At 46.3% G+C, this 20,097-nt stretch overlaps 1 protein-coding gene across 1 annotated transcript in view; it reads left to right on the top strand.

Annotated features, from left to right (window-relative positions):
* The window catches only part of LOC102904687 (E3 ubiquitin-protein ligase RNF213), a 111,407-nt gene that overhangs the window by 31,017 nt on the left and 60,293 nt on the right, over positions 1–20,097 (top strand). Inside the window, exons 11-19 of the mRNA XM_076543878.1 lie at positions 803–956; positions 2,623–2,787; positions 3,578–3,667; positions 4,457–4,579; positions 6,199–6,379; positions 11,499–11,672; positions 12,048–12,197; positions 16,163–16,746; positions 19,674–19,839. Of these exons, the coding sequence (XP_076399993.1) occupies positions 803–956; positions 2,623–2,787; positions 3,578–3,667; positions 4,457–4,579; positions 6,199–6,379; positions 11,499–11,672; positions 12,048–12,197; positions 16,163–16,746; positions 19,674–19,839 (1,787 nt within the window). The remainder of the gene's footprint in view (positions 1–802; positions 957–2,622; positions 2,788–3,577; positions 3,668–4,456; positions 4,580–6,198; positions 6,380–11,498; positions 11,673–12,047; positions 12,198–16,162; positions 16,747–19,673; positions 19,840–20,097) is intronic.

Raw genomic sequence — 20,097 nt, 5'->3', positions numbered from 1 at the left:
CACACAGTCCATACTGTCGGGGACACACAGTCCATACTGTAGGGGACACACAGTCCATACTGTCGGGGACACACAGTCCGTACTGTCGGGGACACAGTCCATACTGTCGGGGACACAGTCCATACTGTCGGGGACACAGTCCATACTGTCGGGGACACACAGTCCATACTGTCGGGGACACAGTCCGTACTGTCGGGGACACACAGTCCGTACTGTTGGGGACACACAGTCCATACTGTCGGGGACACAATCCATACTGTCGGGGACACAGTCCGTACTGTCGGGGACACACAGTCCATACTGTCGGGGACACAATCCATACTGTCGGGGACACAGTCCATACTGTCGGGGACACAATCCATACTGTCGGGGACACAGTCTGTACTGGTGGTGAAGCCCTGGTGACAAGAGCGTCAAGCAGGGCTTGCATTGCCGCTGAAGTCAGGAAGTGGAGAGACGAGCACTGGTGGTCAACACTTTTTCTGCTTTTCTTTCGTCTGGAGCTGCCATAAGCTGGAGTCACAGGCACTTGAAGTGCTGGGGCCCAGACTCAGGGTCACCCGATAGAGCAACGAGTGTTCTTGACTGCTGAACTTTCTCTCCAGCCCACCCAAGCCCCTTTGTGCCTTCTGCAGTACTGAGGAGGAACCCATGGCCTCAGGCCAGGCGAACAAATCTCTACTCATTCCATGCACAAACCCCACACAGAGGACTTGCTTTTTTAACTTTAACATTTCTTTCCCTGTCCGTCTTCTCATTTCTCAACTGTTCCAGTGATTTCTCTGCCACTCTTTGTGAACAGGATTTTTGGGGAGACCCAGCTACAGACCTACTTAACCGAGTGTCTGACCATCCATGAAACTGTCTGCGACATCACAGCTGACAGGAAGTTCTACAAGATCCCTGCCCTGTCGGCTGAGCTTGTCTGTAAAATGCTTAAGCTTAAACCTCCAGGGGTAAGTGAGATTTGCACATCTGTATACACAGTACGGCCTGTGAATCTGTGTGGGAGTGCACAGGCTTCCTGCAGAAGTACAGCCTGTGATACTGTGTGGGAGGGAACAGGCTTCCTGCAGACTGTACAGCCTGTGAATCTGTGTGGGAGGGCAGGACTTCCTGCAGACTGTACGGCCTGTGATACTGTGTGGGAGGGCAGGACTTCCTGCAGACTGTACAGCCTGTGAATCTGTGTGGGAGGGCAGGACTTCCTGCAGAAGTACAGCCTGTGATACTGTGTGGGAGGGCAGGACTTCCTGCAGACTGTACAGCCTGTGATACTGTGTGGGAGGGCAGGACTTCCTGCAGACTGTACGGCCTGTGATACTGTGTGGGAGGGCAGGACTTCCTGCAGAAGTACAGCCTGTGATACTGTGTGGGAGGGCAGGACTTCCTGCAGACTGTACAGCCTGTGATACTGTGTGGGAGGGCAGGACTTCCTGCAGACTGTACGGCCTGTGATACTGTGTGGGAGGGCAGGACTTCCTGCAGACTGTACGGCCTGTGATACTGTGTGGGAGGGCAGGACTTCCTGCATTCAGTACAGCCTGATGCAGTCGGTTTGAAAGGGGAGGAGACTAGCTCTGCACTGACTCAATCATCATGAGTTTATTGTGGCCCTGCTGCAGCTGGGCTCTCTCCTGGGCATGGAGGCTTCCTGGGCTTGGGTAGGAGGGAGGCTGTTGGTAGCAGCACTTTGATGTCCACTGGGGCCGGACCCACTATGGCAGGATCCTCCTTTCCCATTGTTCACAGAAAACCCTGGGGACCATCCTCCCACCTCTAAGCACATGTTCATTCCTGGTTTTCCCTATGGGAACTTTCTCTTCATTTGACTTAAACAAAGTAGCCAGTCCGTGTCCCGTGAGACTGCCCAGTGCCCCTGCAGCCTCATCAGCTTCCAACTCTCTGGGCTCCTGCTCTCTGTGGTCTGGTGGAAACCGCATTCTGGGTTCTGCCACTTCAGATCTTCACCTGTCTTGGAACTGCATCCTCTTTGCTTCCTTCACTCACTCTCTCTTTGCTCTGTGCCACTCACCTGACTGAGTTCATGAGCCTCAGTTTGAAAATGCTTAAGGGTTTCTGTGTTCGGACTCACTGTCTCTTTCTTCACAAGTCACAACTCTGACTTTATTAATTGGAGGTATAATTAAATATAGATATATATGGGGGAGGGAAATTTCAAGACAGGGCTTCTCTGCATAGTCTTGGCTATCCTGGAACTCACTCTGTAGACCAGGCTGTCAACACTCTCACAGAGATCCTCCTGCTTCTGCCTCTCAATATTAAAGGCATATGTCACCACTGCCAGCCTCAAATGCATATTTTAATGTTATTGCTTTTGATTTTTCTTATCAAAATTATACACACACATATTTATCGTGTGTGTGTGTGTGTGTGTGTGTGTGTGTGTGTGTGTATGTGTGTATGTGTGAGAGAGAGAGAAGGAGACAGACAGACTGGCATACAGAGACACAGAGACCCCGCCATGGCGTGGGTGTGGAAGTCAGGACAACTTGTAAGAGTCTGTTCTCTCCTTCTACCCCGTGTGTCCTGGGGATCCAACTCAGGTCTCCAGCCTCCATGGTACCACAGATTCTGAATTCCTTTCTCACGTGTCCGCAGGGTACGACAGAGGGGCTGGCTGCTAAAGCTCATGAAGACTTGGTGACAAGCACTATCCAGGAGGCCCTGAACACCACAAGAAAATGGCTGCGCCGCATGCTCAAAAGCAGCATGTTCTATACCAGCTCAGTCTCTGTCCAGTTCACCTATCCTGAGGAGATGGCGGTAAGCCTTCCTGGGAGTTGTGAGGCTGCCAAAGGCACACAGGTGTGGACGTAAGATACCGGGAGCCATCACTGCTGTCCCAAGAGCTGTGATCATGGCCTGAAGCCTAGCCACTGGGTCCCTTCTGTAAAGAAGGGTCTTTGACAACCCATGGACAGATGGAAAGTGCTGTGGACCTGGCTGGGCCAGGTCCCCCTTGCTGTGAGATGATGGAGACAGCAGCATCAGGAAGGTTGCTTAAGGCACTTCAGGGAAACAAAGGCTTGCCTGGACATGTCGGGCCAGGTGGTGTGATGTCTATACCTTATCCCCAAGTGTCAGAAGGAGAGAGGCTGACAATCTCTGTGTTCAAAAGTAAACACCTGGCCCCAGTGGAAGGAAGGGTTTTGTTCTTCGAGCTTTTTTTTTTTTGAAACTTTTCAGGATAAATATTAGAGGGGACCCTTTCCCACAGAAGAGCAGGCACACAACTGGGGGATAGTGGTGACCCTGCATTGCATGGGCCAGAGTGGGTCGTGTTGCCCTGACTCACCACTAACACTGTCATTTACCAGAGACAGTGAAGAGCTGAGAGCCCCATTGTCCTGGTGCCCTCAGCCCTTCATACTGCCAAAGGGTCTTCCTATGGTGTCCCGGCCTGCCTTGAACTCCTGGAGACTTCAACAGCCCTCCTGCCTCAGTTTCCCAAGTACCTAGGACCACAGATCTGTAACACCTCCCCTGCTGGTCCACCTTCTTTTCCACCCTGGGTCATGAAGTCTTCCCTGTGGTTGTCACTTTGATCTTACAGCTGTGGTGCCGGCTGGTGGCCATCGACTTCCCAGAGGAGTGTGGCTGGAGGAGGTCGCTGCTGGGAGACATGGAAGGGAGGCTCAAGCAGGTACCTGAGGTCGGGGCCCTCGTTCTGGGAGGTGAGAGGACACAGAGGAGACCAGCTATCTTAGCCGAGCGCAAGGCTGCAATGGTGGTGAGGCGGGGTCAAGCATGAGTTTGGATATCTGTTTCTGATTTGGCCGCTGACTTCGGAAGAATGTCCAAGTTGTTGTGTGATGCCCTTAGAAGAATAGGGACATGATGGGGACCCCAACTGTATATGGGGAAACACACACGCAGACGCTGCACCGGCCAGTTTACAAAAACAGCAACAAAGTGTGTGGGGGTGCAAAACCACACCCAGAAAAGCTCTTTATGTGACTGGAGGCTGGTGACATGGATCATCTGCCTTTGCGTGACGTCAATGTTTTCTCCAGAGCTGGTAGGGAACCAGGAGTGGAGGAAATGGCTCCTCTTTCACAATTGCCCTGTCCTGATTTCCCAAGCTCCAGTGCATGTGGCCCTTTTGTTCTTTTTCAGAGTGGGACAAAAAAGGCTTTACTTTTTGAATGTTTGAATATTTGAGACAGGGTCAGTTTCAACTCACCCAGGCCAGCTTCAAGTTCCCAGCATTCCTCCTGCCTTGGCCTCTCATGTGCTGGGACCAGAGACACGAGCTGCCATGCCCAGCTACAGAAACGATTTTCATTTGTTCCTTGGATAGTGGGGTTCTTGTGGACCTGCCTAGTGTGTGTGCAGAGAAGCTTGAATCATGGGGCAGTGAGACACCTGATGTTTCCCTGGTGCATAGTAGTGAGGTACCCCACAGCCCTCACACCCCCCTGCCTGTCTACAGGAGCAGCCCCGGTTGCAGATCTCTGTCTTCTGCAGCAGTCAGTGGAATTATGGTGAACTCCATGACAGCGTGGCCAGGAGCTTTGAGAAGTGTCTCATTGAAGCCGTGAGCTCTGTCTACCAGGTCAGTAGCCTTTCCAGTGTGGGTTCACAGGGGTTTCTGGGACGGCTTGCCAAAGGCTGCTGAAGCCTGCACGTTCTGAGACCCTACAGGGTCGGATCGTCCCCTCTGTGCCCAGAGCTATGGGCTGAGATCCAGTGTTCTCATCCAACTCCTTGACAGGCAGCATGGCTTCCGATTCCTTGGGCTGTTAAGGCCACGCAAAACCACAGCTACTAGGCCAGGTGTGGTGGCTCACACCTTTAATGCCAGCACTTGGGAGACAGATGCAGGTGGTCTCTGAGTTCACGACCAACCTGGTTTATGTAGTGAGTGTTAGGCCAGCCAGGGCTACATGGCAAGAACCTCACAGCTGCTCACACAGGCCTTGCCCCAGCCGTCTCACAGGCTGAGCCTCAGTTAGGCCCCTGTGAGCCCTGCTGCCGGTCTGCACTATTTTCTGTTCCTTCCTGCCTGTGCAGTGACAGAGAAAAGAACCGCATTGTGTGAGGCGCACTCACTGACCTGCTTCCCTAGTTATTGTAGTTTTAGCTCTGCTGAGGCCCTTGAGTCTTCCACCTGAGTTCCTTCTGAGGTAAAGGTCCGTTTCTGTGCGTGGAGACCAGATGGTGCTGCCCTACTGATTTGCCTGAGCACCTTGTCCAAACTCTGCTGGTCACGTGTGTGATGAGAGGGCTCAACGCGGTGTTAGGATTTCTACTTTTCCTTTTATTAACTTTTATTATATTAGAGCACTGCTGTGTGTGTGTATGTCTGTCTGTCTGTCTATCTGTGTGTGTGTGTGTGTGTGTGTGTGTGTGTGTGTGTGTGTGTGTGTCTGTGAGTGTGTGCTCTGTCTGTGTGTGTTTGGGCGTGCACACATGCATGGAGATCACAGGCCATCTTTCAAGGGTTTGGTTCTCTCCTTCCACCACATGGGTCCCAAGGATTGGACTCATGTTGTTGGGTTTGGCAGCAGACACCTTTATCCTCTGTGCCATCTCTCTGGCCTGAAACAGGACTTCTCACATGCTAGGCAAGCATTTAGCCATTGGTTCATACCCCAGTGAACATTTTTTCTTTCGAAGCTCTGTGAACTACTTTGAATAGATTTGAAATATTATTGAAAGCATAACTTTAAAAAAGAAAAACTACATTATAAAAAAGTTGCAATTAAAAACCCCATAACACCACACTCTGAAATTAACCAACCCCAACACTATACCACTCAGCAAACTTGTCTGTGGTTAGAACAGAAGGTATGGAAGGTGTGGCCTTCCTGTTGGAGTGTGAAATTGCACTCTCAGATTTTCTTATGTGTCTGTCCACCACCACAAACAAAAACATCCACGACAGTCACAACGACAAAGACCATCAGCTTTGCATCTTCTTCTATAACTCATACTCATTACCTACATTCAGTCCTTCACGGACAGTTTTTGAAAAAAATCATTTAAGATAAGGGCTCAGCCAGGGCTGGCCTTGTATTTTCTGTGTAGCCGAGGCTGGCCTACAACTCCCCTTTCCCAATGCTAGGATTAGTGTTATGTACCACCACACCCAGTTTTCACATTTCTCTTACTTCAAAACAAACTAATAAGACATCACTTACATTTCCCCTTTTTATTCATTTTTCTTTATAGTCTCAGACCAGTATCCTCCAGGGACTCTCTTGTCGAGATTTGCAGAAATTTGGTACTCTCTTGTCCGCTGTGATAACCAAGTCCTGGCCTGTGCACAATGGGAAGGCTGAGTTTGACGTGGATGAGATCTTCAAATACCTACTTACGTGGCCAGATGTGAGGCACCTCCTCAAGCAGTGTGGTATGTGCAGGTGGCTATGGGGAGCTTGATGAGGGTGGTATGCTCTTGGCCTTTGGGAGCGAACCAGGACAGAAAACCAGACCTGACTGTAGCTGGGGAGTTTTTCTCCAGCTCCCGCCAAGCCCAGGCAGTCCTGCAGCCCACTTATAAAATAAACACACAGAATCTTATATTATTTAAAGTGTTTGGCCTAATATCCCAGGCTTCTAGCTAACTGTTTTTTTAAATTTATATATATATATATATATATATATATATATATATATATATATATATATATAATTTTACAATACCATTCAGTTCTACATATCAGCCATGGGTTCCCCTATTCTCCCCCCTCCCACCCCCTCCCCTTACCCCCAGCCTATCCTCCATTCCCACCTCTTCGAGGACAAGTCCTCTCCCGAGGATTGCGATCAACCTGGTAGACTCAGTCCAGGCAGGTCCAGTCCCTTCCTCCCAGACTGAGCCAAGTGTCCCGGCATAAGCTCCAGGTTTCAAACAGCCAACTCATGCAATGAGCACAGGACTTGGTCCCACTGCCTAGTTGCCTCCCAAACTGATCAAACCAATCAACTGGCTCACCTATTCAGAGGGCCTGATCCAGCTGGGGGCCCCTCAGCCTTTGGTCCATAGTTCATGTGTTTCCATTCATTTGGCTATTTTTTTTCAATAATTGAGTAAAACGGAAATTTATTATAAGCCACAGTCGTCCTAGGGACCTCCATGCTATATATATAGCCTCTATGGTTCTATGGGCTGTGGTCTGATTGTTCTTTATTTTATATCTAGAATCCACCTATGAGTGAGTACATACCATGACCGTCTTTCTGGGTTTGGGTTACCTCACTCAGGATGATTTTTTCTAGTTCCATCCATTTGCCTGCAAATTTCATGCTTTCATTGTTTTTCTCTGCTGAGTAGTACTCCATTGTGTATATGTACCACATTTTTTTCATCCATTCTTCCGTTGATGGGCATGTAGGTTGTTTCCAGGTTCTGGCTATTACAAATAGTGCTGCTATGAACATAGCTGAGCATGTATCTTTATGGTATGAATCAGCATTCCTTGGGTATATGCCCAAGAGTGGGATGGCTGGGTCTTGAGGTAGTTTGATTCCTAATTTTCTGAGAAACCGCCATACTGATTTCCACAGTGGTTGTACAAGTTTACATTCCCACCAACAGTGGAGGAGTGTTCCCTTTGCTCCACATCCTCTCCAACATTGGCTATCATTGGTGTTTTTGATCGTAGCCATTCTAACAGGTGTAAGGTGGTATCTCAGAGTCGTTTTGATTTGCATTTCTCTGATGATTAAGGATGTTGAGCATTTCTTTAAATGTCTTTCAGCCATTTGTAGTTCTTGTTTTGTGAATTCTCTGTTTAGCTCTTTAGCCCATTTTTTAATTGGACTGTTCAGTATTTTGATGTCTAGTTTCTTGAGTTCTTTATATACTATGGAGATCAATCTTCTGTCAGATGTGGGGATGGTGAAGATCTTTTCCCAATCTGTTGGCTGTCTTTTTGTCTTATTGACTGTGTCTTTTGCCCTGCAAAAGCTTCTCAGTTTCGAGAGGTCCCATTTATTAATTGTTGTACTCAGGGTCTGTGCTGTTGGTGTTTTATTTAGGAAATGGTCTCTGATGCCAATGCGTTCAAGAGTGCTTCCTACTTTCTTTTCTATTAAGTTTAGTGTAACTAGATTTAGGTTTAGGTCTTTGATCCACTTGGACTTGAGTTTTGTGCATGGTGACAGATACGGATCTATTTGTAATCTTTTACATATTGACATCCAGTTATGCCAGCACCATTTGTTGAAGATACTTTCTTTGTTCCATTGTATATTTTTGGCTCCTTTGTCAAAAACCAGGTGTTCATATGTGCATGGATTAATGTCAGGGTCTTCAATTCGATTCCATTGGTTCATATGTCAGTTTTCATACCAGTACCAAGCTGTTTTTATTAATATAGCTCTATAGTAGAGTTTGAGGTCAGGGATGGTGATGCCTCCAAAGGTTGCTTTAAAGTATAGGATTCTTTTGCTATCCTGGGTCTTTTGTTTTTCCATATAAAGTTGAGTATTTTTTTTTCCAAGTCTGTGAAAAATTGTGTTGGGATTTGGATGGGGATTGCATTGAATCTGTAGATTGCTTTTGGTAAGATTACCATTTTTACTATGTTAATCCTACCTATCCATGAGCATTCTACCAGACTTTCAAAGAAGAACTAATACCAATACTCTTCAAAGTGTTCCACACAATAGAAACAGAAGGAACACTACCAAACTCTTTTTATGAGGCTACAATTACCCCGATACCCACACCACACAAAGATGCAACAAAGAAAGAGAACTACAGACCAATCTCCCTCATAAACATTGATGCAAAAATACTCAACAAAATATTTGCAAACCGAATCCAAGAATACATCAAAACAATCATCCATCACGACCAAGTAGGATTCATCCCAGGGATGCAAGGATGGTTCAACATATGAAAATCAGTCAATAATACACCATATAAACAAACTGAAAGAAAAAAACCACATGATCATCTCCTTAGATGCTGAAAAAGCCTTTGACAAAATCCAACATCCCTTCGTGATAAAGGTCTTAGAAAGATCAGGAATACAAGGAACATTTCTAAACATAATAAAAGCAATTTATAGCAAGCCAACAGCAAACATCAAATTAAATGGAGAGAAACTCAAAGCAATACCACTAAATTCAGGAACAAGACAAGGCTGTCCACTCTCCCCATATGTATTCAATATAGTACTAGAAGTTCTAGCTAGAGCAATAAGACAACAAAAGGAGATCAAAGGGATACAAATTGGCAAGGAAGAAGTCAAACTTTCACTGTTTGCAGATGATATGATAGTATACATAAGGGACCCCAAAAACTCTACCAGGGAACTCCTACAGCTGATAAACTCCTTCAGTAAAGTGGCAGGATGCAAGATCAGGTAACTGTTCTTATATCTTAAATCAACCCATTTCTATTCATCTATACGCTGCCACGTGGCTTGTGGCTTACTGGTATATTAACATCTTTTCTTTTCTTTCTTTTTTTTTTTTTTTTAAAGATTTATTTATTTATTATGTATACAGTGTTCTGTCTGCACATATGCCTGCAGGCCAGAAGAGGGCACCAGATCTCATTATAGATGGTTGTGAGCCACCATGTGGTTGCTGGGAATTGAACTCAGGACCTTTGGAAGAGCAAGCAGTGCTCTTAACCTCTGAGCCATCTCTCCAGCCCCTTAACATCTTTTCATGGTGGCAGCTGGCAGCATCTCTCTGACTCAGCCTTCCACTTCCCAGAATTCTCCTCTCTCCTTGTCCCGCCTATACTTCCTGCCTGGCTACTGGCCAATCAGTACTTTATTTATACAGAGCGATATCCACAATACCTGACATTCAGCTGGCCTGTACTGATGAAGGAAGTAGCTTGGATGGAGGGACCTAGACAGGCATGGGCATCTTGAAGAAGACCAAAGTCAGAGTTGACTGAGTGCTGCTGGGTACTAGCCCCTCTGCGGCCATGCTGTCCTTGATGCTGCCTCCTGACAGTCTAAGGCCTCACGCTCCGGTTGAGGGGATGTAAAGTGCAGAGCATAGATGACTGACTGGCTTTGGTCCACAGATAGCATCAAGAACTAAAGTTGGGCTGAGGAGATGGGCCGGCAGCTGGGGAGGAGGCCTAGCAGGGTAGGAGACAGAGACAGAGCATCCCTGGGCTTCCAGCTCTGAGTCAAGCTTAAGGTTCAGACAGAGACCTGGTTTCTATGCATGGACTGCCTACATATGCATTCGAGATTGCACACACGCCCGCACACACACACACGCACACACACACACGGCCTTCAGAGCCGTTACTTTGAGAACAGTACTGATTAATTAACAGAACAGGAAGTCCCTCCCACCTGGTCCTTTCAGCATACACAGCCCCAAGTGTTATGTCTTCCCTGAAATCTCTCATGTGTCTTGTGTGAGTTGCTGTGTTCAGATCTTGTAGCAGGAATGTGCCAGGTTTGGAACTAAAAGCCCTGGTGAGACTGGAATTCTCATTCTCATTGGTGAGCCCAAAAAGGGAGCCCCTATCAGCTTGTGGGGGGTGAAGCCAAAGTGTGGCTGCTGATGTGGGTGCCACATGCCTCTGCTCTTAGCTAGCTTGGGAGTATCACGTGTCTGTATTTTCATTAATACATTGTCTAGAAAAATTCATCAGAAAACATAGCTCCCACATAGCTCCCCAGCACCCATGCTCTGGAGTGTGTGGGTGTGTGAGCTGGTCAGTGCTGGCATACTGTTAAGTCTGGGTTCGTAAGTGTTCTCTAGGTTTTAATAGCTGTATGATGGCATACTTGGGCATCACAGTCAACACAATGAACTCAGTGCACCAAGGATCTGTAGCCCTCTCCTTGACGCCCTGCCCTGTGGTTTGTTTTCTGGATGATCCCATATTGGAATCTCTAACGAGTGTGGCCTTAGACTGCCTGTTTCATAGCGATTTGCATTTAAAGCTCCTCCCTGTCTTCCCATTGCTCAGCAGCTGAGTTCTGTTTGCATCATGGAATAATTTCCATGTGCGGAGCCACCAGGGTTTCTTTAGCATCTCAGTTCGTTCGTGTGTTGTTTTTCTGAGACTGAGTCTCACCATGTAGCCTTGCCTGGTCTAGAGTTTGCTGTGTAGACCTTGGTGGCCTCGAACTAACAGATCTGCTTGCCTCTGCCTCCAGAGTACTGGGATTAAAGGTGTGTGCCACTATGCCCAGTTGTTTTATGATGTACAATGATGGATAAGGCTACTTTGTTTTCGATGATACAGATAAACATGCTCTTAACACAAATCTAATGATACCAGTAGAGAGATTTTCTGAGGGTTAAAAGTAAGTGTATTGAAAATCTTGCCATCTAAATTGATTGTCAGTTTCACACAGTACACTACCGCAGGGCATGGTGGGCAGGACATGCGAACCTGAAGCCATGCACTAGTCAAGTGTGTCACATGAAAACATTGCCGACTGCTGCTGTACCATGAAGAGTCATCAGGGATGCGTGGTGGGAACTGATGGGGTCAGCAGACCCAGGCTCTGACCTGTGCTCTCTCTGATCAGGAACCAATGAGAAAATCCTAGAACACATCACAGGGGAAGGCAAGCAGCTGATGGCCACGGCTGAGTCTGTGTTCCAAAAGGTTGCAGAGGAACTCGAGAATGGCACCATTGCGGTTGGGCAGCTGGAGTTGATCCTTGAGCACAGGAATCAATTTGTTGAAATCTGGAACTTAAGTAAGTATGAAGTTGAGATACCACCTTCAGGCTGATGAGCCTCTTCAAGAGGGAGAAAGCTTGGATATGGCATTTTGCGGGCAGGATGTGTTTCTGGGCTTTGTATCCGCCGGCAGTTGTTGTCAGCAAGTTGAGAAGCTGTGGTTTATTCTTCTGAGGAATATCCCGAGAAGGCAGTAGAGTGAGGGCAGTAAGAGCTTGCTCTGTTCCATGCTGCCGAGCACATGGCTCCACCGTCCTCAGAGACTGGTTGAGCCGGCGTCTTCCTGGTCCCTCCTTATCGCCCTGACCATGGAGCATGTGCAGAGCGAGGCAGCAGAAAGCAGCTACATGGAAGGCAAGCGGGATTGTGTGAGCTGTCAAATTACTTTTCAGACAGAATACGGCTGCCACTCCAAGAGAAGGCCTGTGATTTGAAGGACTTGCTGGAGAGGAGAGAGGATGATTTGCGGTTCCTCAAGCGAGAAAAGAGATACGTGGAGAGTCTCCTCAGGCAGTTTGGGAGAGTGAAACACCTCGTGCAAGGTGGGTGGGCACCCAGGAGTGGTACTGAAGAACCGAGGGGTCTTGGGGAGGGGCCGAGGAAGGTGCAGGACGGGTGGGCATAGGGGCAGAGTTGGGGTGGGCACATAAGTATATGTCTGTGCGTGTGCTTGTGGAGGCCCAGGGTCGATATGGGATGCATTCTTGAGACCTCTTTCACCTTATTCATGTTGTTGAGTCAGGGTGTCTCTATGTAACAGTCATGGCTGTCCTCTGTGGACCAGTCTGGCCTGGAACTGAAAGATATCCTCCTGCCTCTGCCTCTCCAGCACTGGGATCAAAGGTGTACACCACCACTACCTTTTTTCACCTTATTCAGTGAGACAAGTTCTCTCAATCAAACCCAGAGCTTGCTGATGTGTCTAGCCTTGCTAGTCAGTTTGCTCTGGGGATTCCTCCATCCCTGCCTCCCCAGGCTAGAAATACATTCCGGCTGCCATAGTCACCTGACATTTATATGGGTTCCAGGGATCAAAAAATTTTAATCCAAGTTCACTTGTGTTTGCCCGAGGGAATCAGCATCACCTCTGTCTCCAAGTCCATGCCTGCCAGCATCTCTCTGACTTTTATGTGCTACAACTATCTGTTGACTCCCAAGATGGGGTCCGTTTCTGTTTTCGGGGTCTGTGTGGTTTGTGTACAGACTGAAAATCTAATAAGGGAGGTTTTTGCCATTTCTAAACTCCCATTAGGACAGGTGTTTTGCCTCATCAGGCCTTCACCTGGCCCAGTCCCCCAGTGGGTTGCATTTGCTTGTCTGGGTGCTCAAGGACAGAGCTTATGCCAGAGGCAATCGCCCCTCAGGGCTACACTCCCTCATCTCAGGGAGTCAGTTGAAACAAAGCTTTCTCAAAGAGGTGCTTTCTCTGACAGAAAAGAAAGCTTTACTCCTGGATAGTTCTGTTCTGCCCTGGCTGGGCTCTTTCCCTAGACAGCGTTCAGACTCAGCAGCACAACTGCTTCAGACACAGTTCAGCTTTACTGTTTTCCCTGAAAGGTCCTTACTCTTATAGAAAAGCTTTTTCTCACATTTTTTTTTTATTTTTTATTTTTTTTGCAGCTGTGGACCTATCAACCCGGGACTTGTAGGAAATCGCACAACTGTGCTGTTCCCACCGGCTTTAGCTTTGTTTGTTCACTAGCAATCTTCCCCTGGGTCCTGCACCTTCCTGTCCTAGCTCTGTGCTTCAGGAAGTTTACAACTGCAGGAACCCTAGTATCCCCGAAATGTACTCCAACTCAGAGATGCTGGCCAGTTGCCTCTGGGTTTTGGGTCAGAAGTGAGGATACAATGCTAACGGAGTTTGCATTGCTTCAGGGGATCTTTGTTTTGCATTAAGACATTAGGAGCACCTTTTCATTCTGAAAAGCTCAGACAAAACCCTGGATGCCTCAGCTGCTGTAACTGAAAAGCTTGGCTTTTTTGCTTTTCTCAGGCAAAGTTTCCTGCCCTTTTGGGCTCTCTGTAGTTCTTCACCCACACTCTCCCAAGCGTTTCCCTCAGGGTACTCTGACCCACTGTCTTTTACTAGCTTGAAGAGACAGAGCTTAGAAGAGGTTTTTAGAAATTTGTTCCTGCCTCCTGCATTGCAGGGATGAATTTTAAAGCTTGAAACAGAACTGTCTTAAGAGGTTTGTTGTTTTCCCTTAGAGCTAATCACAGGTGGTCCCCATACTAAAATCTTCAGGTGATTCTAATTTTTGTCCTTCTGAGAAAGTTAAAGGCTTTAGTTTTTAAGTTTAAGAGCTTTTGAGAAAGATTAAGGCTTTATAGAGAGATTTTCCCCCCAAATTTTCCAAGAAAAGCTTTTAGTTTAAGAGAAAGATTTTTTTTTTCCCCAAGAGAGAAAGACCAACTTTTCCCAAAACTTCCCAACTTTAAACTTTGACTTCTTACACCCCCATTTTTGCCTCAGGGAGAAATCACTTTCTCCTGCCACTTGGACTTAGCATTTCAGCTGTCCCCTGGTCAAAAGCTTCCATAGGAAACTTTTTCTTCCCCATAAGCTCAGAGAAGAGCTTTTTTTACTACCCATAAAGCCCAAAGAAAAATTTTCCCCCTGTTTGCTTTCATAGCCCCCAAAGTTAGAAAATTGAAGAGTTTTTCTGTCTAGTTGCCTTACTTATTTTTTCCTACACAATCTTACACTTCTAAGTTTTTCCTACACTATATTACTACCCTATACCTTATACTTATTTTTCACAGATAGAAACTGAGAAAGGGATAGAAGATAGAAAATTTTGACAGAAGAGAATTTCGCTGCAGCATCGGACATCCTTCCAGTCCGCTTTCCTTTTCTCTTGAGGATAAAACCCCTGCCTCCCAGAAAAAATACATTTTTTCCATAACACCGGCATGCCTTTCCATTGGCAGGGCTGGCTGACTGCACTTTCACCAAAAACTCTGTAATAAAACTATTATTTTCCTTTATATTTAGTCCCTATTACTTTGTCTTTAGTCCCTGTTCATTTGTCTTTAGTCCCCCCTTTTTTTGTTTCCCCTTTTTTTCTTTAGTCCCTTTTTTCTTTTTTCTTTAGTCCCTGTTCAGGCGCCATTCTGTGGGGCATTTAACCACCACCCCCACAGTTCCCCAGAGTTTTCTTGAGTGCAATCAGCAGGAAATATTAGATAGAAGGATTTATTGCGGAGAATATCGCAGAGATAAACAGATAGAAAATAAAGGATAGCCTCGAGAGGGCCTGGAACCTATTCCAACGGGCCCCGACTGTCTCTGGCCCAGGGTTTTTATAGAGATGCCAAGGGGTGGAGCAAAAGACCTCCTCCCCCAGCACAGGCAAGTGCAGAGCATCTCAGACACCTGCACTCAGACCTGTGGTCCTAATCATCCTCCATGTGGACCTGCTGGGTAAAGCCACGAGGAACTTGAGAACGGGCTCCCACACTCATCCTCATCATCACTAGATGGGTGAGGGAGCCCTGGGCTTGCTCTTCACCCTGCTGGTCCATCTGTGCCTCCTCCTAAGTGTGTTCCCATCGATGTCGCCGTCCTCTTGCTCTGACTCGGTATTTGGCACTCACAGCTTAGCTACTACCTTCCTGAGATGGAGGCGGAGGAGCTCACCGTCTGAGTGGATGCACGTCTGCCCAGTTCTCGTGCATTGCTCGTCTGGGAACAGAGGGAAGGTTGTGAGTCACGCACGGCCTAGGAACCAAGTGTCACTCCTGGCCATCTCTCTGGTGCTGCTGGGAAGCCTGGGGCCGTCCTGGTTACTGCTTCTTTGCGTGTGACATGCTTGCCCTCACTGGATGCTCTGTAGATCAGGCTACCCCCAGACTCACAGAGATCCATCTGCCTCTGGTCAGTTTCTGACCTTAAAGATACAATTTCTGTTTTAAAATTAGTGTGGGCTTTAGATGGGAATGAGACATAGGTGTATGTTTCCCAACTGACCTCGTACCCGGAGTTTACAATGTTTTCCTTCTTGTGAAAACTGACAAACAAAACCAGGGTGGGGGGGAGGAAAGATGTGTGTTTTATGGAGAAAATAACCCCAATGTTAGTACTAAGTTTTCTTAGAGAAGAGACTGTAGAAGGACGGGCCCAGCGGTCACAGCACTTGTCCAATGCTGCAGGGCAGTAGGTTCTGTCCCCAGGGCCGAGGAAAGAACTCTAGTCCTGCCCCTGAGGGTACAGATCCACAATCCCAGCTATTAGGAGGTTGAGGCAGGAGGATGATTAGTTGAAGGCTAGCCCGGCTACATGTTCAGATCTTCTTACCCTCACTAAGAAAGAGAAGTGATGCCAGGCAGTGGTGGCACATGTCTTTAACCCAGTAAGAGAGGCAGAGGTGGCTGGTCTATAAAACGAGTTCTAGGACAGCCAGGAGTACACAGAGAAACCCCATCTCAAAAATATTAAGGGAAAGGGGGTATGAAATACAAGAAAAGAGGTTTAACACCCAACCTTGCATTCTGGTTTCCACAGTGGAGTTTGGAAATATTGAAGCAATACACTCTCAAGACCTCAGCAATAAGAAACTCAATGAAGTCGTGATAAAGCTACCTGGCTCCTCATCCCCCAAAAGGAAGACACATTACTTCCCGAACCCTGAGATCCGAGAAATTGCAAGCAAGCTAGACTCCCTAAAAGACAGCCACATCTTCCAAGTTTTCTGGCAAGAGATGGCAGAGTCGCTGAGTACTCTGAATCAGGACCACAGAGAGTCAGAGCTTTTGCTCCCAGACGCCTGTGAATGCCTGTACTACCCCTGCTATGAGAAATTCCACAGGCTCTATGAGAACGTGAAGTCCGGAGAGATCACCTTTGCTGAAGTTGATGACATCTTCAGAGACTTTGTAGATAAATATGATGAACTGACTGTTGACCTAAAGTCCATGTGCACCGTGGACCCCCAGGACCAAAAAGGTTGGATCTCAGAGCGTGTTGGGCAGATCAAAGAATACCATAGCCTGCACCAGGCCGTCAGCTCTGCCAAGGTCATCTTTCAGGTCCGAAGCACTTTGGGCGTGACTGGTGACTTCAGTGTTCTTGACACGTTGTTAAACTTTGTAAGTGGTTTGCTGGCTCTCCTGAGGGGTGAGGGCCAACTATTGGTGAAATTATTAAGGCCACTCCACGTAGTTAAAAGGAAGATTTATTTAGTGGGTAACTTACAAATGAAGGGATAGGTAGGTCGCGGGGTCTGGGGAAGGTGTATCACAATCCAGCGGTGTTCTCTGGAGCTCTGCTTGGTCCACCTCCACCGTTCAGGGTCCAGGAACAGAGAGTGCGCTTGCCCATCTGGATCTCAGGTCTCTAGGTGCCTCCCTCCGCCCTGCCTTGTAGGCATGACAGTTGCTGAAGCCTCAATGGGCGTTGGAACTTCCAGATCAAAGCTGGAATGGCTACCCACTACTGCCAACCTGAGTGTTCTTGAGAGCTCAGGGGCTTCTGACTTGGGGGGTTATGGGTGTTGATGAAGCAGCTGGATGGTGTGGGGGATGGGAAGAAGATGGACAGCAAAGCTTTCTTCTTGAGTAATGCTAGCTCCTGAGCCAGTGAGTTTCAGGCCATCCATCCATCAGGGGATCAGCAATTCAAGAAGAGGAGGCCACATTCTTTTTTTTAATTTTTTTAATTTTTGAGATTATTATTACTCATTTCTCCCCTTTTCAAACTCTCCTGTGTACTTCTTGCTGTCTTTCAAATTCATGACCTCTTTTGCCATGTTCTTTAATAATGGCTCTGATCTCAGAATGAAGGAAGGCCACCTGTCCCAGAGGCCATTGCAGGTCTAGGCAGCAGCAAGTGACCCATGACCCCTGGCAGTTAAGATGGGAAGTCTTTTGTTTCCATTTTGATACAGGGTTTCTCTGTGTCCTGGCTGTTGCTCTGTAGACCAGGCTGGCCTTGAACTCACAGAGATTCACTTGCCTCTGCCTCCAAGTGCTAATGGAAGTCAAATGATTATTTTACCATTCATTATCAAGTATAATCCATGCCCAATTATCACAAGACAGAATGGGGAATCTCAGCCAAGTCACCAGCCCCTCTGCTCTGTCACTCATTGCTTATTCCTCCTTCCAAAAGGCTGGTGCATTCCCCAGCCCACCTTTTCTTTCAGTCATCTCCATTTCCAATGAAAATCCCTTCTCTTGAACCAAAAGGCTCCTTTCTATTGGCTAGTGGACTTACAACAGAATGCTTGTAACATTTCCCCCTTTTTGTCTAATTAAGAAGGAAAGATCCTAACCCTAACATAATTAAAATATATACAATAAGAATTATCATCAAGTATTGTCCAGAATAAAGGAAAGGTAATAACCTTAACAAAAATAAAACTACATATAACAAGAACAATTATTAGCCGTGCAGTGGTGGTGCATGCCTTTAATCCCAGAACTGGTGAGGCAGAGCCAGGCAGATCTCTGTGAGTTTGAGGCCAGCCTGGTCTACAGAGCGAGATCCAGGACAGGTACCAAAACTACACATAGAAACCCTGTCTCAGAAAAAAAAAGAACAATTATTAAGAAAGAAATGCATTCTAAATATCCAGCATGTAAGCAATTGGCAAATTATAGAGAGATTATTCCAATAGCCATCCTCTCCTGAATAGTCTAAAGTTTTGTACCTAATATGTCCTTTGCTAAGATTCAGGAGAACTGTAACTATAACTGTCTAGTCTTTAACCCTATCAAAGACCTGAGAAGGAAAATAGTATGACCTGAGTAAGCAGGAAATTCAAACAAACGACTTCCAAAAAAAAAAAAAAAAAAAAAAAAAAGTAAGAAATGACAGAAACAGCTGGCTACCTGGACAGTCACCCAAGGTTCTTCTGCAATATTGGGACATCCATCTTTGGCCTACAGGCCTAGAATATCTGACAGAGCTTTTTCAGAAGCAGGAAATTTTGAAGGACTGTCCAACCCTGTCTTGTCGAAGTTTGGCAATCATTTTTCTTTGTTTCCTGCTTGTCCATATTGGACAGTGTACTTATTGTCAGCAGTGGAGGCAAGGGCAGTTTCTTGTCCTATAGGCCAACCTGTGCCACAAAGAAAGCAAACTCTATATGGAGTGTCTTCAGTGTCCATCATCCTCTTTAGAAGTAAATCATTGCAACCAGGAGCAGACTTGTCTTGTGTCAAGAAAAGTCTAAGTTATTAAAACATTTTAAATGCCATATTCTGTAGGTCTTTAAATGTTTGAAGATCACCTATCTATTTGAAACATATCTCTGTATACCTAGAAAACCTAACTAACATGACTATAAGTTTGATAAATGTAGGTGACTATTAACCTGTAATTCTTTATTATCCTATGTAGCTTTATTATCCTATGTAGCTTTTTAAACTTTACATTGCATAAATAAACAAGCTGTATAGGTATGAGCTGTATAGGTAATACCTTAAGCAAAAATATAGTATAGTATCAGGACAATGATCTTAAATTTGTAACAATACACAAAAATATTTTAAACAGAAGTAGAAACATATATACAGTATAACAAAAATAACCTTAAATTTGTATCAATATACAAAAACATCCTAAACAGAAATAGAAACATATATACAGTATAACAAAAGTAATGTTATTCTATATCAATATACAAGATTCCATACCAATGTGAATTATTTAAAACTGATATTTGCCTTTTTAATTTGAATGTCAATTTAATAACCTACCCTTTTATCCTATCATATAATTCCTGTAACATCTAAGTGCTGAAATAAGAGGTATGTGCCATCATATTCCTTGACCAGTAAAATAGAAAAATATATATACACAGAGAGAGATCTGGTAGTGCTATGGGGAGGGACAGATTTCAGAGACCATGTAAGCTTTGGTGTGGAGTGGGAGGTGTAGGGAGGGCAGGAGGTGGACGAACAGTGGAGGATTGTCCTCCATTAAGTGAGCCTTGCCCTTGCTGTGGGTGGTGGCTGCCTGAAGACTAGGCTTGGCTAACTAGTGCCACTACATACTGAACTTCATCTTCCAGGCGGATTCCTTTGAGAGCTTTCTTCATGAGAAACTGAAGCAGATCAGCCCAGAGTTCATCCAGGCCAAGAAACTGCTCCAAGACATCAGTGAGCCCCGCCACCGCTGCCTAGAGGAACTCTCCAGGCAGGGGGAGCTTGTAGGCTGGCTGCATGAGGCCCTGGAAGGTATGGCCAGCCCCTTAGGCTTGCCTGGGTCCTGCAGGTGGCGCCAGATGGTCCTCTGTGAGGTTCTGGTACTTGAGGTTGTACTAAGGCCAGGAAAGTTTCTCCTTGCCTTCTTGAGGCAAAGGGGCAGAGTCTGTCTCATTCACTGGGGGTTATTTTGTTCCAATGTCGTCTCTCAGGTTATGTGTAGAAACTTTTCCTTTGCTGCTCCCTGTATACTAAGGTTGCTTGCTGTGAAGAGCTGAAGGTCATTTTGTA

The sequence above is a fragment of the Peromyscus maniculatus genome, chromosome 8 (genome assembly GCF_049852395.1).
Source record: "Peromyscus maniculatus bairdii isolate BWxNUB_F1_BW_parent chromosome 8, HU_Pman_BW_mat_3.1, whole genome shotgun sequence".
In the NCBI taxonomy this organism is placed as follows: domain Eukaryota; kingdom Metazoa; phylum Chordata; class Mammalia; order Rodentia; family Cricetidae; genus Peromyscus; species Peromyscus maniculatus.
The sequence above is the reverse complement of the archived record's forward strand: the minus strand, read 5'-3'. Positions and strand labels throughout refer to the sequence as shown.